The sequence below is a fragment of the Portunus trituberculatus genome, chromosome 47 (genome assembly GCF_017591435.1).
Source record: "Portunus trituberculatus isolate SZX2019 chromosome 47, ASM1759143v1, whole genome shotgun sequence".
NCBI lineage: Eukaryota > Metazoa > Arthropoda > Malacostraca > Decapoda > Portunidae > Portunus > Portunus trituberculatus.
In genome coordinates, this window is record NC_059301.1 from 10,706,773 (window position 1) to 10,732,048 (window position 25,276).

The following is a 25,276-nucleotide window of genomic DNA, read 5'->3' on the forward strand; positions in this document are numbered from 1 at the left end:
ACCACCATCTCGGAACGTCAAGAGGTCAATATACACTGTCTATACATCCGCAGTATCCGAAAGAGATATTCAAAGACGGTTTCATAATTAGGGTGATACATGAATAGAACTTAGTTGGAAGGTAGTAAGTACAACGACATTTCATAGTTTTAACCCTTTCAGCACCAGGACGTATTTTCATATTTATTCTGCTTAATATTTGGTGATTTCATACGGCTTCAGAAACTTATGTGGGGATTGAAATAGTGAAGACTCTGGCCATTAATCTTCTGACCTCCATAGACCCTTCCTAATGTTAACAAAATCATCTAATCACATCCAAAACTCAAGGTAAAATTGCGTCCCAGTCACAATACTGGGACTTGATTAAACGGTTTTATTGACATTAGGAAAGGTCTATGGAGATCAAAAGATCAATGGCCAGAGTCTTCACTCTTTTAATTCCAACATAAGTATCTGAAGCTGTATAAAATCACCAAATAGTAAGCAGAATAAATATGGAAACGCGTCATGATACTGAGGGGATTAAAAGTTTGGACATATTCAAGGATGATAATGATGTCAGATGGTGAGTTTAAGTGTTCAATAGGTGCCTTATGCATGTCAGCTGGCCTGTTAGTCACTTATTTTCTTGTATTCCAAGGTATGAGGCGGATTATATCGAGTCGTGCGGAAAAGTGTTGCAAAAAAATGAAATCTCGAGAACTGATGGGATTCACTTCACCGCATGTCATCTCAGTAACACTTTTTCGTACAAGTTAATCTTGCCGCTTCATCCATGATGGACTTTTACTTCCTCCAAAAGTTCAAATATATTGACTTAACCCCTTCTGTACTATGAAGCATTTTCAAATTCATTCTACCACCTATTTGGTGATTTTATACAGCTTCAGAAAGTTATTTAAGGATCAGAATGTGAAGACTCTGATCTCTTTTGATCTCCATGAAGCCTTATCTCCATGAACCCTTCTTAATGTCAATAAAATAGAATTATAAAAAAACATTCTAGTACTGAAGAGGTTAAGGTCAAATTTTGTTTTAATGATGTCATAAAAAAAACTGGTAAACGCAGTTTATCAGCTTTTTTATGACACCATTTTATTTTATGGAGGTAATTGGTTGTTGGTATCGTTTCTTTTTTTAAATCTCCAGAATGATATCAAACTGATTGCTAAAAAAGGGAAAGAAAGTTAATTTAAAAGAAAGAGTCAATGTAAACAATTCTTAATAAGAAAATAAAAATTCACAGTATATGTATGGTCAAAAACTCCACCGTCACTCTCTAACAGCTTTATGTACCTCAAATCATAGAATTAAGCGTCCATGTTGCTATAAAGTTGCGTTCTGGCACACTTACCCTTGGCCTGCTGCAGGTTCCTCTCGGCGGCATGCAGCTCCTCCAGGGTGGTGTTGTAGGACTTATTGGTGTTGTGCAGCCTCTCCCGCACACTCTTTGCCTCCTCCTCCGCCGCCCGCAGCTTGGTCCGTAAGTCATCCGTTTCCTGATTGGAGTTATAACAGGGTTTATTACACTAACCAGAAATGTCTCCAACCGCTGCACGATATCTGAGTCTGAGGTGGATGTGTTGTCTAGAAAGGACGCGTAGGAGAGTTCTTCCCCCAAAAAACATGTTAAACTGTACACAAAATTATTAATGTTTGATAATAATGCATTTGACTTTTCTTATTCATTATACGCTTTTTTTTTTAAATCTCAAGATATTAAATGTGTGGTCTCTCTCTCTCTCTCTCTCTCTCTCTCTCTCTCTCTCTCTGTGTGTGTGTGTCCTTACCTTCCTATAGTCTACTAAGGCTACGTTCAGCTCCTCCACTGAACGCTTCTCGTCCTCCAGCTCGTTCACCAGCCGCGCCACCGTCTGCCTGGCCGACGACGCCTCCCCCTCCCGCTGCTCCAACTCCTCCGTCAGCCGCGCCATCTCGCTCCTCAGACGTGCACAGTCCTGTCACGATTATCAGAGAGAGAGAGAGAGAGAGAGAGAGAGAGAGAGAGAGAGAGAGAGAATGGAACGAGGATGACTACTTAAAATTTATTCTACTCCAGACAATAAGAGAATAATCAAACATAAAAATTGAAGAACAATGATTTGCATAATTCACACAATGAATGATTGCCACCTTATTCTTTTTCTGTATTTCTCTCCAAGCTACGGAATCCTCAAGGAATCTTTTATAATTTCCTACACCATCAGAGGAGATTCTGAGATTGTTTTTCTGTCTCAGACTTCTAAAACTTACAATTGTGGTCGGAAACTCGAATAACATAGTGTGCTGTCTTTCCTTTATGCTTTGTTGTCCCTCAATCTGAAGAAGTCTGAGCCGCTAAAAATCAATCAACTGTAGGGATTTGTAAGGAGACTGCCAGTAGATGAAAGGAATTTAATCACTTCAATATTTTGAAGCGTTTTCATACTCATTCAGTTACTGTTTGGCAGTTTTATACAGCTTCAGAAACTAATGTTGGGACTGAAATAGTGAAGATTCTGGCTATTAATCTCCTGACCTCCACAGACACTTTCTAATGTAAATAAAATCGTCTAATCATATCCGAAACTTATGGTAAAAATGCGTCTCAGTACTGAAGGAGTTAATATCACGGAAAAAGTAAGTTTGGTAGTGTGAAGTCTACTTGAACTCTAACCATGGCACATTCTAATAGCACAACGCCTTCGGCACCTTCACCTGGCCGTCCCGCTCACCTGGACGAGTTCGGCGAGCTTGATGGACAGCTTCTCGTGGGCGTCCTGAGGGTCAAGGTCGCCCAGGCTGAGGGAGGAGGTCACCACGCGCACCAGCTCCATCAGCCGCTTGTAGGACATCTCGCTCCTCTGCTCCGCCGCCTCCCTCTCCTCCAGGTGCGTCCTGAACACACACACACACACACACACACACACACACACACACACACACACACACACGCATTAACAAAACATCATCATCAAGTTCTATTTACTACCGCCACATTGCTCTTAACTTTTTAAGAGATGTGGACACATTGTTGTCATTTCTAAAAAGATCTGTCTAATTACAAGCGACAATTAATCATGAAAGCACAATCACCCATATGCAAGTAATTCAATCTACTAGGTTAATACTCGTACTATATTTCACGATGGCATTGGCGGGATGTGGTAGGAACATCAACACACTCACTTGAGGCGACATTCTAGCTCGCTGATGCGGTCCGCGTGCTGCCTGTTCTCCCGCGTGAGGGCGCCCACTGTGTACTCTTTACGGCGCTGGTTGGCTCGAAGTGACACAGTGCAAGCCTCCTCCTCCTGTCTCGCCGACCACACAGAGCACGGATATGATGTAGTGCTAGCTGGTATTTCTCCAAACATTTTAACAATGCTTTAACTTTCTGCATTAATTCTGTTTATCTTATTTATTTATTTATTATTTTTTTTACGGATCTATTAAAACTGATTCAAGACAATTCATCGTATGTGTTAAAAGTCTAAATATAAGTGTGATCCCAGTAGTGAGAATAGTGACTAACATAACTGAAATTTTTTTTTTTCGCTTTACCAAACATTAGATATATTGTTTTCAATAATTCAGTGAGGTCATCTCTATCACGATCTATATGCACGTATGTACAACATAGTAAGAAATCTTTAAATACGAAGTTACTCATAATTCTCAACTGATTTAGGAGGTAAATGCATCTGAGCGTGACTTGAGAACTTCACTACTGCCTTGGCAATCACACCTGCGTGCACGACAACTTATTCTCTCACCTGAAGCTTTTGCCGCAAGGTGACGATAGTGGCAGCCTGGCGGGCATGTTCCTGTCTGTGGGCGTCCAGCTGGCGGGTCAGTTCTGTGATGCGGGAGTCCCTTGCTGCCACTCCAGTCTGGCCATCCCGCACCTGCTGCTCCAAACGCTCCACCTTGACTGTCATCCCTGCTAGGTCACTGCGAAGGGCCTCCTCCGCCTCCCCGCCTCGCACCTGCACCAACGGGATGACATGACCCACGTATTCATGATAACGAGGAGAAAGATGAAAACACGTACAAATGGCAATATTTATAGATAATTGTGTTGGCTTAAAGTTTTGAGATCTTATGAAAAGAATAAATAAGGTTTGTGTTCTTAAATGCTTTGTATTCGATATTCATAACTCAAATATGAACTGTCAATTTATGATTTTTTTTCTCTTCAATGATGGTGCAGAAGTACTTGTCAAGTTGTCACACGAACTATTTAAATTTTAAATACTTAAGAACGCACGTAACTTCCACCACAGTCTATTGAAAGTCCAAATAACACGCCAAAGCATTTGACAAGATATAAATCCACGTCTATGCAGACAAGTGGAGGGTTTTCCGACACACCTTGTTGAGGCCATGGCTTGGGTGCAGCTTGATGAGCTCTTCGATCAGCTGGTCCTTCCTCCTCAGGTCCCCCTCAAGTCCCGCCGTGTTGTCCTCCAGGCAGACAAGAGTAATAATTAACGGTCAAGATGAAGCAAGAGAGGCAAAACAAGTCAAGACGACGCTATAAATCTTAATTTGTATCTTAAACTACGAGAAACAATGAAAATACGAAAGGAGAATAAATAGATAAAACAATACCTATTTACATAATCTTACCTTGAGGTCAAGAGGAACGCTAAGAGTCCAGTCAGGCATCTGTGGATAGCCTGGGTTAGTGGGCGAAGTGTAAGTTGGGGCGTGGCCGGCCATGGAGGAGAGACAGCCGGTGGACACATGCATGGGCTGGGGTACGCTCTCTGAGGTGGAGCACACCATGCCGCCGCCATTGCCAGGGGTCTGCGCTCCCACACCTGCCCCACCTGACGTTCAGTCGTTGTTTAGTTGATGCCAGAACAAAGTTTCTTTCAATAAATTTCAAATTCTCATTTCATTCCCCTTAATGCAATGTGCAGAATGGCCTTACCTTACCTCTCCTGACTATTCCTAGGCTCACTAAAGCGTGGCATCCTTACCTGCAGCATGCTAAGGCTAACCCGGCACTGCCTTGCTCAAGCACTCACCCACCATGCGCTGAACAACCGTCTCGCTGGTAGTCTGCGTGGATGAGGATGAAGTGGATGAAATGGATGCCTTGAACTGGAGTGCCACGCTACCTCCGGCCACAGTGGTGAGGGTGACACTCTCGCGGTTCACTTCCTCCGAAAGACTTTCTTGTCGGAACACCGACATGGCGCGCTGACTGTCAAGGCCGCCCAGCCTGCCGCCCCACGACGACTCCTCCCCCACTGCGTCCTGCCGCTTCAGTATCGTGACGGCTGCACACTCGGTGAGATGTCTTGTGTCAAGTTCGATGACTAATATTTGTCTTGAAGCCAAGAAGTGTATCTAGAGGTGTGAGACAACAATGTTAACTGGTGGCTCTCAAGTGTCATTTTTTCACTGGCGTTCGGAGACTAAATGATTGTAACCAAGTAATTTAAGTAGTATTTGTGATAAAACCAAAATATTAAAATTTCATCACCAGAAGAGTAACTTAGCTACTATTTACTTCCATACATAAATGTATATACTTTTTCCTACTCCCCGATCTATACTTCTCTCTTATTATCATCCAATATTTTCGAACTAAAATAACTATACGTCTTTGATGCCGTCCTATTTCTAGGTAAAGGCAAACATGATAGGGTAAGAGATGTGCTATAGGTCAAAAAATAATGAAGTGGCGATGTGCAGGATTAATAAAAAAGGAAAGAGATCAGTCCAACTCGAAGAGGAGAGGAGAAGAAGGAAATAATGTAAGGAAAGATACTGTACGAAAGTGTGTGTGTGTGTGTGTGTGTGTGTGTGTGTGTGTGTGTGTGTGTGTGTGTGTGTGTGTGTGTGTGTGTGTGTGTGTGTGTGTGTGTATTTACCTAGTTGTATTTACCTAGTTGTAGTTTTACAGGGCCTGGGCTTTATGCTCGTGAGGCCCCGTCTCCATATCTACACTTATCCTATTTCAGTGTGTGTGTGTGTGTGTGTGTGTGTGTGTGTGTGTGTGTGTGTGTGTGTGTGTGTGTGTGTGCGCGCGCGCATTGATATTGTTATATACGTACAGCACACCTCAGGAAAAAAAATAAGTCAGTGGTAAGAATCGACAATGAGGTAAAACCTATGTCTGACCGTGGATCGGCCAGGTGCAGACGGGGTTGTGGGGCAGGGGTGGAGGGAAAAAGGAATACAGTTCTACCACAACAGCTTCCTGGATTAGGTTAATATCTCGTACACTTTTCCCATCAATGCAAACATTTGCTAAGAGAGCGTTAGTCACCGATAACTGTGTGTAAATGCATGACTTGCAAGGAGCTGAACAGGGCGGCCACTTTCATCGTATTCAAGGAAAGGAACAAAACGATATTTGACGCAAGTAATTAACGGAGATGGGTTAGAGACTGGTAGTCGATGACGGTTAGAAGGTGAGGAATATTTGAGATAAGGTTTAGATGTGAATGCAGAGGAATAGTGCGTCAATACAGGAAGTTGGTGTGTCTGTTGGCTGAGGTAAGACAAGCAGGAAGGTAATGGGTTAATGGCGGGGAAAGAAAGGAAAATCAATGAAAATCACGAAAATAAAGTAAAAACTGAAATAGTAAGAAATAAAAAAAAAGAGAAAGAAATACAGGAAGACGTAAAAACAAGGACTGATATAAGAGAAAGGATATATATATATATATATATATATATATATATATATATATATATATATATATATATATATATATATATATATATATATTCATATTCAGGCATCCTCTAAAAAGTTTTCCTCCCCTGCGTTCTTGATCATGTAATACACAAGATACACAGTGAGGTGTACTCAGCACTTACCACTGATTGACCAGGTAAACACGCACCGCTCAGATAACACAAGGTCAAAGAACCACAAGTGTTGGCACACACCTGCACGGTTCTCGCCGGTACCCTCACATCAGCAGCAGGTGAATGTGTGGTGTGATGTCAGAAACTCGCGGAAGAGTTCTGTTTTTCTGCTAATGTCTGTAAATGGTTTTGCAGTGCGGTAGCGTCGGCGTCCTGGCAACGGTCGCCACGACAACGGTTGCTAGAGCCGAAGCTAGACAAACACAGAACACCGTGATGATGGAGGACGGACTGAACTAATCTTTATTTACTGTCACGCTGAAAAGAATACTATCGTAGTGACTTTCAAAACTCTTTTGGGCTTTATCTCTCGGTGTTGGCTATCGACAGCTCTCTTACTTCTCTGATACACTGCAGCCGTAGGGTGTAGGTGTTGCTTAGACCCTTAGTACAGCGTGTGGCGGTTTGAAATAAATGTCATGATTTTAATATGACATTACTTGTCCTTCTTGTCCTTGTATGAGACATATTTAATAGTTTGGCAGCATAATAATAATATGCTTAGAAGAGATGCGGGGCTTGTGCAGAAGAGAAACAAAGCATGCGTGGTGAAAAAGATGCTGGAGGTGGACCCACCAGACACGGGAGACAGATGTACGGATGCGTTGAAGGAAAACATATAAATGGTTATAGTAAAAACAGAACACACAGAAAAGAGTAAGAAAAGTGATCACACTGGATAGCCGCACAGGACCAACCCAAGGAACAGCTGAGATCTATAAATTTCAGATAAAACGACGATCTTTCGTCTCTTGATATATTTTCTAGATCTTTGCCCCATCATTATATTTTCCTATCATGAACACAATAAAAAATCAGTATTATGCATTTACCTTTGCGGAAAACAACGTGTTCATAACTTATCTGAGTGAGAAAAACTCTTTTTTGAGGCGATGTAAATATTCCTTAGTTATCCATTTATGTACGAGTACGAATTTTCTATATCCATTTAACTATTTTCTTTTTCATTTAAATCACAAACTATTATAAATACATTGTACAATTAGTAATATTAAGACATCAGAATACTGCATCGGTGAACCACGTGTGTAACCTCAATATCACTGGCGTAAAACACCTGGACTAAGGTTTTATTTCAACATGACCGTGGGATATTTGTGTGTTTACTTTGATGTGTGTTTGACAAAAAGCAATGAATATTCATATCTATTCCTTTCCACAACCTCCCAAAAAACATAAAAAAATAGAATTAATAAATGAATGGATGAATTAATAGATAAAGAAACTAAGAAAGAAGTAAATAGACAAATGAATCGAGCAAAAATTCAATAAATAAGTAAATAACCAAATAGATAAAAGAAAACATTAGCCGAATCAACGTTTTGAATACCATGATTTCACAATATATCTCGAGAGACAGTAACAACAAAATGAATGTTCCAATTACTCAAACCATAACAAAACTGTCTCTAGTTTTACATTTGGTGAATAATAAAGTCACCCAGACGAGCAGCATTACCATTAAGAGTCAAGGGTACTTATTGCAAACGTGACTTGGCCAATCCACTCTTACCTTCAAAGACACCATCCTCGTTGCTGTTGCTGCTGCTGCTGCTGCTGTGGGGCGGTACAGGAGTAGTTACAAGTTGATTGATTAACCTTCCCTCTTCATTTTCAACTACGTTTCGCATTTTGCCTCGGTCTTGAGTGTCACCCTGATCCCCCTTAGAGTCTCGCAGCATTCAGGTTTTATAGGGAGATTGCCACCAGATCAGGGGACTTAAGTTTGAGAGAAAACGAGAAACTTAATGGAAAGGAAAGAGGGAGGCTAGCAGACTTTGAACCATGGCGAGAGAGATGTCGAGAAATCCTTCCATAGATGCTCCTTTAAGATGTACTCCGCCTCTCACCAGCAGCGTCTATAGATGTGTTGGGTAATCCTTCCATAGATGCTCTTTTAAGTATGCTCTGCCTCTCACCAGTAGCGTCTGTAGTGTGTTGGGTAATTTTCCATAGATGCTTCCTCGAGTGTGTTGCGCCTCTCACCAGCAGCGTCTATAGATGTGTTGGGTAATCTTTCCATAGATGCTTCCTCGAATGTGTTGTGCCTTTCACCAGCATCTCCTGTAAAAGAGAGAAGAAAGCAGTGATTGGTTGGTTGGTCTGATAAGCGGTTGCTACTACTGAAGATCATGGTCCTGTAATTTCACTTTGTTCACCGTTGTTAATAAATGATAGCAAAAAATGTATGAATGAATAGATAGATAAATAGATAAATACGTGAGGGTTGGGAAAGCAACAGAACAAAGCAAAGAAATATAAGAATGAAATTGAATGAAGTAAACAATAAAACTCTCATCTATTATTACTACTACTACTGCTACTGCTGCTACTACTACTACTACTACTACTACTACTACTACTACTATTACTACTAATACTACTACTACTAATAAGATTATTACTACTACTACTACTAATAAGATTATTACTACTACTACTACTAATAAGATTATTACTACTACTACTACTACTACTACTACTACTACTACTACTACTACTACTGTGTTACTAGTACTACTACTACTACGGTTACTAGTACTACTACTACTACTACGGTTACTAGTACTACTACTACTACTACTAATACTAATACGATTACTACTACTACTACTACTACTACTACTACTACTACCACTTACCACTACCACTACCACTACTACTACTACTACTACTACTACTACTACTACTATTACTACTACTGCTACTATTACTACTACTACTACTACTTACTACTACTACAACTACTCTTACTATTACTACTACTACTACCTCCATACCTCTTCCTTCCCATCTTTCCATTGTACACTCTCTCCTCGTGAAGTATGTATATCTTCACCCTTCATTTCAATCCATCAACTTCATCCCTCTTTCCTCCAGCCTTTCCTCCCCTCACTTTCAATTTCTCCTCCACCTTCCGTTATTTTCTTGTGTTTCTTTCCCATCCATTCAACCTTTCTTTCCTCCTCCTCTCTTGTGGAATTCCTTACTACGTTCTTCGTCTTCTCCCTCCATTATCTTTTTTCTTTACTCCACTTCTGATTCTCGCCCTCACCTATATTTCTCCATGTTTCTTGTTCCTATTCTGTTTTTTTCAGTTTCCTTATTCAGTTTCAGTTTTTTTTTTTGTCTTTTCCCTTCAGTTTGTTTGTTCACTCAATCTTCTTGCTTCCTGCCTCCTGTTTCTCCTTCATCCCCTTAATCTTTCTTTCCTCCTCTCTTTTTTAACATACTTTCCCAGTTCCTCGCCTTTCCTCCGCAATTTCTTTTCTTTCCTTTTTACCTTCCTCTTCTTTTCTGTTTCCTTTATTCTCTTAATCTTTCTTTGGTTTTCTTCTTTCTCTAGCAATATATTTTCTTATCTTCCAGTTTTACGTCTTTATTCTTTAATCCGTTTTCCCCATCAGTTTCCATTCTCTCCTCCCTTTAACTATCATCTTCTGCTGCTTCTTCATCTCTTCAATTATTCTCTTCCACTTTCCTCTCCTTTTCTAAGTCCTTCCCTTCCATTCCCCTTTCTCCTGTTTGCCGCCTAACACATCTCGTCCTTCCTTCTTCCCCAAATCCAGCGTGTGTGTGTGTCTTTTCTCTCCCACACGCTGCTGTCTGCCACTCTCTCTCACACGCTCACTTGCTCACTCCCGTTACTCGCTCGCGGCCCTCTCGTCTGTTGACATGAGGCGGCTCCGAGATCTGGGAAACGCGCCATATGAGGACCGCTGAGCCTTGCTGATCCCACACTCATATTACAGTCCTGATGAGATTCGCGGATTTCACAGCGGAGTTTATGGAGGAACGACTCCAGGCGTTGCTATGTAGATTGGAACCTCGGATGAGACAAACTGTGGTAGGGAGAAAGGAGGGACTGGGTGGGACGTGGTTGAAGAGAGGGAGGAAGGCAGGATGGCTGGCTGGCTGGGTGGCTGGGTGGTAGGTGACAACGGTGAGGTGAGGTGAAGTGGCGTGTGTGTGTGTGTGTGTGTTCGTGTTTGTGTGTGTGTGTGTGTGTGTGTATGTAATTCACTGTTTGATCTGTTGCAGTCTCTGACGAGACAGCCAGACGTTACCCTACGGAACGAGCTCAGAGCTCATTATTTCCGATCTTCGGATAGGCCTGAGACCAGGCACACACCACACACCGGGGCAACAAGGTCACAACTCCTCGATTTACATCCCGTACCTACTCACTGCTAGGTGAACAGGGGCTACACGTGAAAGGAGACACACCCAAATATCTCCACCCGGCCGGGGAATCGAACCCCGGTCCTCTGGCTTGTGAAGCCAGCGCTCTAATCACTGAGCTACTGGGCCGTGTGTGTGTGTGTGTGTGTGTGTGTGTGTGTGTGTGTGAGCACTTTACTACTATCTTTCAACACGCCGTCTAGACCTTTACCTAGAGCGTTTAGAACTCTTAAAACTCTCGATTATATGGTGAAGACGGAGCCTTATTCTCACACACCTCAAATCACACACACCACACACCACACACCATGTACCGTCTTACTCCAGGAGGACATGGATTACTCATTCATTAGAGAAAGGTTACACATCATGAACAGGAAGTGGCCCTCAGTCTGCTAGTAACATAATGAATGACAGGCAAAGATGTTACCAGTAAACTAACTATGTGTGTGTGTGTGTGTGTTTCACTGTTTGATCTGCTGCAGTCTCTGACGAGACAGCCAGACGTTACCCTACGGAACGAGCTCAGAGCTCATTATTTCCGATCTTCGGATAGGCCTGAGACCAGGCACACACCACACACCGGGACAACAAGGTCACAACTCCTCGATTTACATCCCGTACCTACTCACTGCTAGGTGAACAGGGGCTACACGTGAAAGGAGACATAACCAAATATCTCCACCCGGCCGGGGAATCGAACCCCGGTCCTCTGGCTTGTGAAGCCAGCGCTCTAACCACTGAGCTACCGGGCGTGTGTGTGTGTGTGCGTGTGTGTGTGTGTGTGTGTGTGTGTGTGTGTGTACATGTGTTATGTTGTTTTCAACAGAACGATCAAAACAAACATTTACAAGATAAACACCACAACACTGCCCACACAACCTGCAGCAGCAAAAACAGCGTAAACAGCAGCCTCCAGCCGAACAGCATCCGCAGCAACAACAACAACAACATCACGCCCTCCATTACTGGCTGGGGTAAGAACCAGAATCGTGTCAAATATTTCCCGCCTCTCGTTAATCCCGTGGCCATCCACACGCGCCACTCCCGCCGCCACGCCGCCCTCCAAGCCACTGCAAGCATTTGTGGTCTTCAAAGTCCGCCGAGTGCACAACCAGCTTTGGGGTGGCATTAATCTCCTGCGGGACGAGAGAGGGAATGCAGGATACACCACTAAAAGCCTGCTCTTTATATATATATATATATATATATATATATATATATATATATATATATATATATATATATATATATATATATATATATATATATATATATATATATATAGAGAGAGAGAGAGAGAGAGAGAGAGAGAGAGAGAGAGAGAGAGAGAGAGAGAGAGAGAGAGAGAGAGAGAGAGAGAGAGAGAGAGAGAGAGAGAGAGAGAGAGAGAGAGAGAGAGAGAGAGAGAGAGAGAGAGAGAGAGAGAAAGGAATGGTGGGAATGATAGTTTAAGCTATATAATACAGGCCCATGTTTACATGATGTGTTCCTCCTTTTTTTCCACTTCACGGTTCACGGTGCATTGGCACCGTCATGTGTACCGGCAGAGGGCGAGGCACCGGCATAGACACGTTAAGGAGGCACCCATCACCATCAGGAGTGGCGTGCGTCAAGACCCACCTCCCCACGGACGTCTTGCTTATTCAGCTCTGTTTTGACACCTTAATGAAGCAGCCATCGGTATTCATTCATCCCGAGGATTCTCCAGAGGCCTGTGACGCGCCACACGTTCATTGCAGCCCCCACATCGAGCCGTGGTGTGCCGTCAGTCAGCCTAAGGTGAGCTGCTGACGGAACGGTGAGTAAGACTAATTTTTGAAGACTCACATTCGCTTATACAGTTTAGCTCTTTGACTGGCACTGCATGTCCTCAGCTTTATGGAACGGCTTTGTGCTATTCAGGTTTTGATGTTGAACGGTAACACTCATGGCAAACCAGTTGATAGAATGTTACGTCAAGGTTTTTAACGCATATAATTTAATGTTTTTAGTGAGTAGTTTGCATTGTCCAGGATTGCTAAAAGGGAAATGTAAAGGATTAAGCGTGTTAGTGAGATACGAGGAATGCGAGAGTGTTGTGAGTGTTCGGATCACTACACGTGTTTGTTGAGTGGGAGGTTGATGGTGTATGGGTGGCCAGATCAGAGCCTTGTGGAAGTGGTCCTATGTTGACCTCAATCCCTCACCAACAGAGCCACACGAGAAAACAACGACCGAATCTGAGGAAGTAACAACAATTTATAGAAGAAATATGAAACAATTAAGTCTTCTGATAAAGATAAAAGAATAATAAGCTGTTTACATAAATGCTGTCAAACGGGAAGCCATCATTCTCGCATACTTACACACACACACACACACACACACACACTCACACACACACACACACACACACACACACACACACACACACAAAAAAAAAAATGAATGCCATAATCGCCTTAATTTTTCGAACAACATATTCATGGCGGCGACACTTTTAATCCTATACAGCATTACGCTTATTACACATCACACAAACTGTACTTCCCTCCACAGCCACCACAGCGCGGCAAGAAGCGGTTCCAGTCCTCGCGTAATTCAATACACTATTCGAGCAGGTCGCTTTCATTACATCACTGACTTGAGCCGCAACAACATGAAATGGCACTGCAGAGACGCGCACCTAAACTGTTTTGTTTATGGTGAAAGTAAAAAAAAAAAATCATAGAACTATATAAAAAAAAGTAGAATGCTAATAGTACTCTAGTTGGATTCCATAAGTGAGGGCACTGTGTCTTTTGTAATTAGTGTGTCCTTATTTACTACTATAAAAAAGACTATAGAGACAGAACAGCGTGCGAGTCATAAATTGAGATGTTACTATTTTTCACCCTCAAAGTCAAGGAGGTGAAAGAAACCATGTGTCCCGGAGTCGTGAGGCAAGAGAGGCCAAGACAGCACCGCCTCGTCTCCCGGTGGCTGCATATGCAAAAAAGGAAGAGACAGTCCAACATATTCATTCCCCTTTAATCTCCGTAGCAATCAGTTAGCTTCAGTTATTTACTAGAGATTAACCTGAGTGGAAAATTCCATCATACGATCCGAGCTGAGCCGGAGGTACACGCGCACACAATCAAAAACAACCCAATATTTCGGGATTGACTCCACAAATACGGCAAAAGACCGGTCATGCGGCCATAAACCCGCGCGCCGCAATTATTGAATCGTTCCGTTTGGCTACACCGGCCGACAAAGCCCCTGCGTCTGGCGGCGGTGGCGGCGGTGGAAGTGGTGGTGGTGGTGGTGGTGGTGGTGGTGTGGCTCTTGTTTTTGTTGTGGTGACGGAGGTAGTAGTGTCTGTGGTTGTTTTTATATTATTTTGTGTGCGTAATAGTATGTTCACTGTCGTATTTTGCAGCATTAGGAAGAAACAAGGAATAGAAGTCGTAGTAGTAGTAGTAGTAGTGGTAGTAGTAGTAGTAGTAGTAGTAGTAGTAGTAGTAGTAGTAGTAGTAGTAGTAACAGTAACAGTAGTAGTATTAGTAGTAGTAGTAGGAGTAGTAGTAGTAGTAACAGTAGTAGTAGTAGTAGTAGTAGTAGTAGTAGTAGTAGTAGTAGTAGTAGTAGTAGTAGTAGCAGCAGCAACAGTAGCAGCAGCAGCAACGTTCCCAACAATAAAAGTATACGACAGTTGTTATTGTAGTTATTGCTGTTTTGGAATATTAGAAATAAAAAGGTGGCTTAGAGGAAGTGAAAAAAAAAAAAAAATACCAGGAGAAACATGACAAAGATAGCTGTAGTGATAAGAAGGGAGGGGGCAACAGGAAGGCTGACGGTGGAGGCGATGTTTGTGTATGCACCATCCCACTAAAAAAATATCTAGAATCCCTGCGAAGCTCAATAGAAAAGGATGAAGTATTTCCAGCTCTGTGATGGTGAGGCACGGTTATTCCCCTTGGACACTCTCCCCCACCCCTTGCGACATATTCTCCCCCAGACATTTTCTCCTGTGAACATGTTTCCTTTAAATATTTTCCCTTGCGGACATTTTTTCCTTATGGACCCCTCGGCATACACTGGTCAAGGCACTGCTGATACGGTCCAAGAGGCTCCCCATTTGGCACAGTTGGAGCGAGGCAAGCACTGGGAGAGATGTGGGAGGAAGAGAGGCAAAGCGCGGCACGGTAAGGGAAGGGACGAAGGGAGAGGAGAGGTAAGGGGTGAGAACTATGGGAATAGAAGGATGGGTGAAGGAAAAAGGCAAATTTTCAAGGGAAGGAGTAAAAGATGAGAAATCCAGGGATGAAGGGTGAGGACAGGGTGAAGGTTAGGATGAAGAGTGGGGAGTGAGAGGGAGGGGTGAAAGGTTAGTACAATGAGGAGGGGGGGTGAGGAATAAGGTTAGGGTGAGAGGCGTGGAGGGGAGGAGCGGTGACGGAGGAGTGAAAAGTTAGTGCAGTGAGGACGAGGGGTGAGGGAGACCAAAAGTTAGGATTTGGTGTGAGGAGGAGGAGGAGGAGGAGGAGGAGGAGGAGGAGGGAGTAAACGGTTAGCACAGTGAAGCCCGACAACACCATAAAAATGCTGAGGGATTGGTATGAAGTGGGAGGAAAGGACACGCAGCGCATCCCGGCGTCAACACCAGCAGCATCACCTCCATTACCGCGCCTCGCCGTGCCCGCTAAACCACGATCCGCGCTGCCTCGTCGCGTAAAAGCAGATTTAATTCTGAAGTGTTTTTCGAGCTTCAGGGCAGGTGGAATCGCGGCAGTGGGATTTGTGTCGTGGGCCCAAAAAAGCGCTCTTGTTAGTCTAAATGGCTCAGCGACAAACGCCGCCAAAGTGGAGTGTTAAGCCATTTTTTATTATCCTATCTGTAATTTACCAACAATATGCAATCGGTTTTGTATTATACTGCACAGCTGCTTCTCTTGTGAGCCTCTGTGGTGGTGGTAGTAGTGGTGGTGGTGGTGGATGCACGTGTGTTAATAATATTGGTTAAAATACAGGGTGGTTATATAGTAGTGGTATCAAAGATGGTTATGGTGGTGGTGGTGGTGGTGGTGGTAGTGGTGGTTGATTAAGGGGTGTGGATGTATGACAGTAATGGTGGCGACTAGTGAGAATGTAAGTGGTTGTATATGTAGTACAAATGGTGGTGGAGCTTGATGGAGTGGTTATGACGGTGGTGACATGGTAGTAATAGTGTGCTTGGTCAAGATTATAAAAACTCAACTAGTGATGTTATACTTAGAAACTTTACATAATTTAGTCCAGCATTCTATTTTTTCCACACCCGCTTTCTAACAGACCACAAACAAAAGAGAACCTGGGAAGTTAATTGAATACTAATGCGTTTACAACAAAAAAATATGGTGGTAAAAAAGGTGTGGGCGTGCGAGGGTCAATAACTCTCGGGCCACGACTCCAAGCCATCAAAACTCGCGGCGTCATCAGCAGCAGGTTTTTATGGCAGATCTATATACCGCTAGTAATCTGCTCGTGCGGGATTACGATCCTCTAAAACCTTCATTGAATTCATAATGCCTCCTTCAGGAACAGAAACTCTCTGGTGTGGCTCGTTCCTGCGTGTGGAAGGGCGGCAACAATGGCCCGGCTCACCCAGGGCTCATGGTAACGGCGGAGGACGACTCACAAGTACCTAACCCGCCAGCCTCGATAGTGGGCACCGGGAACCCTCTGGTGATGACGGGAGGAGGGCTGGGGGACGACACTTGAGGCAAAGATTAAGCAGCTTTTGTGTCGTTTTGTTTGTGTTGTATGCATTTATATGTACTTGTATTGAAGGTGTACGTGTATTTCTATGCGTGAAATATGTTTTACACTTATTTGATGGGCACCGAGATCACACTGGGTGAAACAGAGAAGTTGAGAAAAAAATTGACCAACTGGATTTGATTTCGTCACTTACTTATTTACACTGTTTAAGGAGTTTTAACAATACGTACTTTAAATTTTTAAATCGTGTAAGTCTCCCCACTTTCTTTCCTCTGTTAGCAAAATTCCCACTGTTAGGAAAAAAAATATATATGTTTAAGAGAAAGAGATATCATGTTCGCCTATTCGCACCGCGGCTCCCACGCCTCACTGCCTCCTCTCTGGACACGTCTGCAGTAGTGTTCCTTCTTTTTTACCACCCTCCTGGCAGACCACGCTGGAGACCACCATGCCTCACAGATTACAGGATTCGGCCAGGCGAGGGGCACACACTGTCTTAGAGACCGGCAGGAAGAAGGAAGGAAGGAAGGAAGGAAGGAAGGAAGGAAGGAAGGAGAGAGAGAGAGAGAGAGAGAGAGAGAGAGAGAGAGAGAGAGAGAGAGAGAGAGAGAGAGAGAGAGAGAGAGACGGCCGCCATGATTTACACCACCTCGGCAAGCTAAGTAATCTCACGATGCCTGCGTGGTTATCTACTTCACCCACCTTCCTCGTGGCTTCACCCCAGGAATGATATTCACCTCCACGGCCGTAAATAAACCCAGATATACTACAGCATGAACGGCGACGGGGAAGTGAGGACGGGCGGGAGGGGGAGAGGATGTTACGCTGAGGAGAAATATGTCCGGCCACACACACAAAGGCAGCGTGGGAGGAGTCATCGCCCTGCAGAGTAACGACAGCATAATTTTGACAAAGAAGTGAATTAGCATACGTAAGACCCCCCTCGCCGCCGACCCCCCGCAGCCCTCACGATCCTCGCCTCTCTCCTGACGGGCATTTGCATTGGAGATCAGCGGTGGGAGGCTGCCGCGCGCGCCGCCTCAGATCCTTGGCGGTAATGGATATGCCGTCCTCCTGATTTCTCGCCCCGTGATGCTGCTTACTGTCACCAGATTAACTTTTTGCCTGCAGGAGCGAGAGAAGGAGAGACGTGAAGCGTCGTTTGAGCTTTGAAGTGTAAAAGAACCTTATTTCTTCATTATGGAAATATATGCTTCGCTGTAACCATTCTCGATATAGTGAAGTATTATTATTGATTCTTGGCTTCATCTTTCCTTGACATATTTCTTTAGCAATGGTGTGATTTGTTGGTATCTACATTGTGAGCAAATTGTTGAATACATAGAGGCTTCATGTATTTTTGCATATACTAAGACTGTCGATTACTCTTCATTCATTTTGACATTCACGGTATAATGTATAAAACGTTGACTTGTCATTTACTTAGTGTAGTTTATTACTTCCACGGAGGGACAAGAAAGTGATATAACCTTTTCATCCTCTCAGTACTTTTATTTTCATTTCTACACGTAGGAATTGCCTTCATATGAGAAAGAAAAAAAAGTTCACCGGTGCACACTCTCGTCTCTTGTAGCATCCTCGTTTTCTTCCAACATCATCACATTTTCTCTCATCTTTTCATAATCCCCTCGCAGATCATTTTCACAGTAGTCTTAAGGTTCGCGTCTTTATCACCGCGTTCTAACACCACTAACACCTTCGTCCCCAGCTCTCAAAGCTACTTTCTTCACTTCCCACTAGCACCTTGCTCTCACTTCGTTATCAAATTCCTCCTTTCTTCAACCATCTATTTCATTTCCTCCCTTCTGCTTTTTATCCCTTGCTCCATCTTCCTTCGTACAGCCATATTCTTCATTCCCTCTTTTCGGTCTCCTCTTCGTCTTCCCTTCCCTTCCCACGTCGTGAGCCAAGGAGAAACGGTCATTTTGCCTCGAGATAAAGCGTCTGAGTGTGTCGGAGTGACCGGCCACACTGTCTCCCGGCCCGCCCACCCTCGTCCTGCCCTCCTCGGCGCGGGCGGTGTAAGCGTTTTAATAATCAGCGCCACCATAGGGCCGGAGACTGCCAGTAAATCACGTCGACAGGGAGGGCTTGGGGAAAAGACTCTCAGCCTCGCTTCTTCCTCGCTACGTACTCAGAGAAGCTTCAAAAGAGATATGTGTGTGTGTGTGTGTGTGTGTGTGTGTGTGTGTGTGTGTGTGTGTGTGTGTGTGTGTGTGTGTGTCTTACTGATATAACCTACGTAATGGAAAAACTCAATAACCTACACTGAAATGGCAAATGAAGTCATGTTAGAGTGCCTAAACAACAAATACAATTTATATCTAGTACGAAATACAATGCATGAAGACAACGCTAGGTGTGTCTTTTAGTTTTCTAAGGAGTAGGTTTGTTCGTTACACAAAAGACAGTCACTAGCCCTGAATGAATAGTTTAGCAAGACTTAAGCTACAGAACTGTGGTATTAGTATTTATGAAGCTGCATTTTGAACAGGTGGTTAGCGGGGAGGCTGCGTGGCCGAGGGCGTGTGGCTTTGGCTGTGGCTGTGGCTGCCTGACGTGAGGAACCTTCCTGGAGAATAATTAACCGGTAAAATAGGGTTAGCTGATCGTCGTCGGGAGTAAGAGGCTGGAGGGACTTATCTTGATACAGGAATATTAACTTGGTTGAACACGATGCGCCAGGAAACTGTAAATGGAGAACATACTTTTATCTATATCGCAAACATGTTACTCACACCCTCACTGTTTGTATACATTAATGACATGTGTTGATTAACGTATTGATGTATTAATCATAATAAATCCAACGGAAATACCGTGACTGGTGGGCCAATTAAGCTTTACCAGTGCTGTTGTTTTCTCTCAAAACTTCAACATTAACGACAGATGCGAGTCAGACTAATACCTGCCCCACCACCCACCCACCACACACACACACACACACACACACACACGTAATTCCGTACAGAATCCACAAGTGTTTATTCACCTCCCTGCCTCACGTAAGTAAGGATGCAGCAACTAACAGAACGAAGCGAGTCAGACAAAATGAGTAAGCCAACATAAAAGCAAGTCAGTAAAGAACAAGTCAAACACATGGACACGCGTAAGAGCTTCCCACATAACATAAATCGCAGCGACAAGAAGCACCCAAACACGCAGGGAGCGGCAGCCTCGGCGGTCAGCGAGGGGAGGTGGCCAGCCAGCGTGGCCTCGGGCAAGACTGACAAACAGGCAGCGTCAGGATTTGCAGCCACGCGTCCCTGATTGCGGGGTGCAGGCGGGGTCGGTACCGAGGCTTGGGTGGAAGGGGTTGCCGGCAGGGAATACTGATGCTGAGGCCCTGTTACCACACCTCACCTTGCCTGGTCACCTCTGGCAGGTAATGCTCTTGTGTGTGTGTGTGTGTGTGTGTGTGTGTGTGTGTGTGTGTGTGTGTGTGTGTTAGATACCCGCAGTGCAAGCCCCACGGCAGCCTCCTCATGCTCGTACTTCAAATGACTGACTGACTGACTGACTGAATGCAAACGAGAAAACAAAGTCATTAAAGTTCCTTAAAGAAAACTGGTACAGGACACCGAGCACAAACCAAAACCGAATCATTCTTTTTGTCACGCTGGAAAGCACACAGTTCATTAAGAAAAACTATATTTGTGCAGAAACATGAAGAATTAAACATGAAAAAATAATCATATTAGAAAAAACTAGTTTGTAGTCACTGCTATAATGAATAAAGACTTACAGGTTTAGTCTTGGAAAGACACACTATTCACGCTTCACCGAACCATCGAACATCGCACATCCCTCACAGCGCACGCCATGCACACCACACCAGATACTCTTGAAGCACCAGCACACTACACTGTTAAAGCAGCCATATGTAAAAAGCACAGTAAAAGCACATAGTTCATAACTCACCACATACAGTAAAGGACATAATGCACACATATACTGTACACCACAAATATATATAAAAAGTACATCACGCACATCACGCACCACATATAGGCACACATTATTCAGCGTCTCACACCACACTGCATCCAGACGTCCCACAAATTTAAAATTCCAGTGGCTGGCGTGCAGGTCAGAGGCCGCAAAACCAGCTCCACCAAGTTTGACCCAACTGGTAAAGGCAGAAATATATTTGCCTGCCGGGGAAGTAGGGACGCAGCCTCACGCCTCCTGACGGTCGCCAAAATTCAGGTCTCGACTCCGGCTCGTAAATGCAACCTTTAACGAGATACAGGAAAACCTTTAACGCGGGCGATGCCTCCTGCAACACGAGGCTTATTCTCTCGCCCTGACCCGCACAGGCGAATGCTAAACAGCGCGGGAGTGTTCTCATTCCGGAGCGATTTCGAATAAAGCCGAACTCTCTATCTGACTGGGAAACTCCACGAGATTGTGGTCTGATGCCTCCCAGATTTGCATGCATGAGGACGGTGGTGGTGGTGGTGGTGGTGGTGGTGGTGGTGGCCAGGGATGGAGAGAGGGGAAAGGAGGAAAGAGAGAAGAGAGATAGAGAGAGGAAAAGAAGGTACAGAAGGATAAGAGAAAGAAGAGAAGAAAGAAAGAAAGGATAAGAGCTTAGGAGAAACAAAAGGGAACCAAGGGAATGATAAGAGAAAAGGATAGGAAGCAGAACGAGAAAGAGGGTAAGAGAGACGAAGAGGGAAAAACAATATTGGAGGAAAGAGAACAACACGCTAAATGAACACAAGAACAAAGAGAGAGAGAAAAAAAAAAACAGGAAATGGACTAAAAACAGATTTGCAAAAGTTTACTTCTCAAAATCATCACCTTTATATTCATCCATCAACACCAGCAATTGTCCCCTATAAATCCCTCTTTTATTATACTTATCTTGAATCCATTTACTTTCTCCTTTCCCATCGTCCCCAACCCCCCCAACACCCATCCTTTTCTCCCTCTCCCTTCTGTCTCTTCTCATCCATCGTATCCCAGTACTCCTTCCTTCCCAGCCTCCTTCCTCACACGATCCCTTTCCCGCTAGTTCTCCCTCCCGTACTCGCTTGCCTTCCCTGCCTTCCCTTGCCTTGCCTTGCCTTGCCTTGTGTTGCCTTGCCTTTGCTGCCGCCCGCTCACACCGCCCTCCAGTCACTGCATTACAACACACCAATATATCTGAGCGCCTCCTGTTGTGGCCAGCCGGGCGGGAGAAAGCCTTGCGCGAGCCCATGTTTGTGGGGACAATAAATGCGAAGTGTAAGCATGGTACACAAATTCACATATTGTTTGGTTATTCATGTCGGACTGTTTTGCGACGGGGAAGGGAAAGGGGGAACGGAGAGAGAGAGAGAGAGAGAGAGAGAGAGAGAGAGAGAGAGAGAGAGAGAGAGAGAGAGAGAGAGAGAGAGAGAGAGAGAGAGAGAGAGAGAGAGAGAGAGAGAGAGAGAGAAGAGAGAGAGAGAGAGAGAGAGAGAGAGAGAGAGAGAGAGAGAGAGAGAGAGAGAGAGAGAGAGAGAGAGAGAGAGAGAGAGAGAGAGAGAGAGAGAGAGAGAGAGAGAGAGAGAGAGAGAGAGAGAGAGAGAGAGAGAGAGAGAGAGAGAGAGAGAGAGAGAGAGAGAGAGAGAGAGAGAGAGAGTAGAGAGAGAGGTTTCAGAGAGAGAGAGGAGAGAGAGAGAGAGAGAGAGAGAGAGAGAGAGAGAGAGAGAGAGAGAGAGAGAGAGAGAGAGAGAGAGAGAGAGAGAGAGAGAGAGAGAGAGAGAGAGAGAGAGAGAGAGAGAGAGAGAGAGAGAGAGAGAGAGAGAGAGAGAGAGAGAGAGAGAGAGAGAGAGAGAGAGAGAGAGAGAGAGAGAGAGAGAGAGAGAGAGAGAGAGAGAGAGAGAGAGAGAGAGAGAGAGAGAGAGAGAGAGAGAGAGAGAGAGAGAGAGAGAGAGAGAGAGAGAGAGAGAGAGAGAGAGAGAGAGAGAGAGAGAGAGAGAGAGAGAGAGAGAGAGAGAGAGAGAGAGAGAGAGAGAGAGAGAGAGAGAGAGAGAGAGAGAGAGAGAGAGAGAGAGAGAGAGAGAGAGAGAGAGAGAGAGAGAGAGAGAGAGAGAGAGAGAGAGAGAGAGAGAGAGAGAGAGAGAGAGAGAGAGAGAGAGAGAGAGAGAGAGAGAGAGAGAGAGAGAGAGAGAGAGAGAGAGAGAGAGAGAGAGAGAGAGAGAGAGAGAGAGAGAGAGAGAGAGAGAGAGAGAGAGAGAGAGGGGGGGGGCAGGGTTGTGGTGGTGAGAGAGTACGGAGGGAGGAATGATGGAGATAGTGAGGACAGAGAGAGAGAGAGAGAGAGAGAGAGAGAGAGAGAGAGAGAGAGAGAGAGAGAGAGAGAGAGAGAGAGAGAGAGAGAGAGAGAGAGAGAGAGAGAGAGAGAGAGAGAGAGAGAGAGAGAGAGAGAGAGAGAGAGAGAGAGAGAGAGAGAGAGAGAGAGAGAGAGAGAGAGAGAGAGAGAGAGAGAGAGAGAGAGAGAGAGAGAGAGAGAGAGAGAGAGAATGCTAAAAAATAATTGAAAACAAACACCAATAACAAAAGCAACAAATTCAGGTACGTAAAATTTGCAATAACAACAACAACAAAAAGAAGGATTGAAGATAGAAAGAAAATGGAGAAAAAGAAAAGTGAGAATATAAAACTACATAAAGAAGAAAAATTGAAAGAATGTAAAGAAGGAACAATGAAAATATGAAAGAATAGGAGCAATGCTGAAGAAAGAAAAATACTTAAAGAAAAAGATAAACATGAAGGATGAGAATTAAAAAACACTAGTAAAAAAAAAAAAAAAAAAAAAAAAGGGGTCTTGCTGTACTTAAGGATGTGTAAATTTAGTTGCATTGTATTCAGTGACTCGAACACAAACGAAACTCACTAAGACGTACCTGGACTGAAGCTTTCCTTTACGTGTTCACAGTCAGACTTTTTGAATGTTTTTAGCCTTAGCTCCTTCAGTACTGGGATGCATTGTTACCATGAGTTTTGACGATTTGATTAACATTAGAAAAGGTCTCTCGAGGTCAGAAGATTAATGGCCAGAGTCTTCACTATTCTGATCTGTACAAAATCGCCAAATATTAAGCAAAAATTAATATAAAAATGCGTCATGGTACTGAAGGGTTGATATTTGTATAAATCTGAAGGCAGTATAGATTTTCCATGGCCGTGTGGTGAAATGATAACGCTGAAGGAGAAGAACTGGAAGATGCTGAGACGGTGATGAAGCAAATGAATAAATGAATAAATAAGTACATGAATAAACAAATGAATACGCGAAGGAAGTGGGACGAGACGCACGATTGTAATTCTATCTCAATTTTTCCCTTTCCTTCTTTTCAATTCCCGAGTTTTTCAAATATTCAGCCATTATGAATTTCTAACAACTTCAATCTTCTTGAGCAGCATCGGTGGTGCATACGCAGTCCCTGTTCCTGCCAGACAAGCCTCCTTCTTCACCCCACACTAAACCTCATTTTTTCCCCTTCATTTTCTTCCATTTTCTCCTACCCTTTCTCTCCTTCACTCTCCTCCTCCTCGTCCTTCTCCCGTCTTCCACCTCCTCGCTCTCTTCCTCCTCATTCTCCGTCCTCTCATGAATAAATCGACAATAAACTGAGCCAAATCGTTGCCTAAATGATCCATGGCTTTCCCTGCTGATCTGCAATTCATGACATATTCTCAGTAAGCCGCTATAATTCGATATGTATGTGGCGCGAGACTGAGCAGACCCATGCCTCCCTATTATGTCACTTTTACCCATAACCACAACCACGAGAGGGACGCTGGGACGCGGGGAAGGACTGTGCTGGATGGATCTAAATGCGCTGTAAAGAGAGATACGTCCAGCAAGAATGTGTGTACAGTAAGGAAGATGGAGAGGAGGGAGATGTGAGGCTGAAGGTTGTGAAGGAGTGAAGAAGGGATGTGGGGTAAAAGAAAATAAGCAGAAGGGATGATGCTGTGAAGTGTGTGGCGTGGATGAAGATTGTGGAGGGAAGAAGTGATGAAGAAGGGATGCTGAGTACAGGGGACAATAAGGGATAGAGGGGATGATGCTCAAATATGTGGTGGAGAAGGTTTGAAGTGAAAAAAGGGAAGAAGACATGGACGATAGGACGAGAATGGACGATGCTCTGGCGTGTGGTGGGGATGAAGGTTTGGAGGGAAGAAGTGATGGAGAAGGGATGATGAGTGGACTGGAGTGTAAGGCTGATGGGGGAGTGCTGTGAAGTGTGCTGTGAGGGGCGCTATTAGGGTGCTGTGATGGGAGGTACCGGGGGTGCTGCCTGCCGGGTTTATAGCGCTCGTCCTGCTTAATATGTGCTGAGACGGGCACCATTGTTTTCCTTTTCTTTACTTCCCTCCTTCTTCCTCTTTTCCTACACTGTGGACGGAGTAACGACTCGTGACTGATTGAAATAACGATGATGAGCCGTGAATATATTGACTACTTTGGTGC

General features: G+C 44.1%; 1 protein-coding gene and 1 pseudogene across 1 annotated transcript in view; one reads left to right on the forward strand and one right to left on the reverse strand.

The window, feature by feature from the left end:
• LOC123498141 (coiled-coil domain-containing protein 170-like) overlaps positions 1–25,276 on the reverse strand; it is a 72,828-nt gene that overhangs the window by 5,140 nt on the left and 42,412 nt on the right. Inside the window, exons 2-10 of the mRNA XM_045245314.1 lie at positions 8,411–8,961; positions 5,019–5,343; positions 4,615–4,817; positions 4,357–4,449; positions 3,759–3,971; positions 3,172–3,296; positions 2,718–2,880; positions 1,794–1,961; positions 1,358–1,502 (exon numbers count right to left, since the gene is read on the reverse strand). Coding sequence (XP_045101249.1) covers positions 1,358–1,502; positions 1,794–1,961; positions 2,718–2,880; positions 3,172–3,296; positions 3,759–3,971; positions 4,357–4,449; positions 4,615–4,817; positions 5,019–5,343; positions 8,411–8,425 — 1,450 coding nt within the window. The 5' untranslated portion in view covers positions 8,426–8,961. The remainder of the gene's footprint in view (positions 1–1,357; positions 1,503–1,793; positions 1,962–2,717; positions 2,881–3,171; positions 3,297–3,758; positions 3,972–4,356; positions 4,450–4,614; positions 4,818–5,018; positions 5,344–8,410; positions 8,962–25,276) is intronic.
• The window catches only part of LOC123498142, a 39,547-nt pseudogene continuing 34,917 nt past the window's right edge, over positions 20,647–25,276 (forward strand).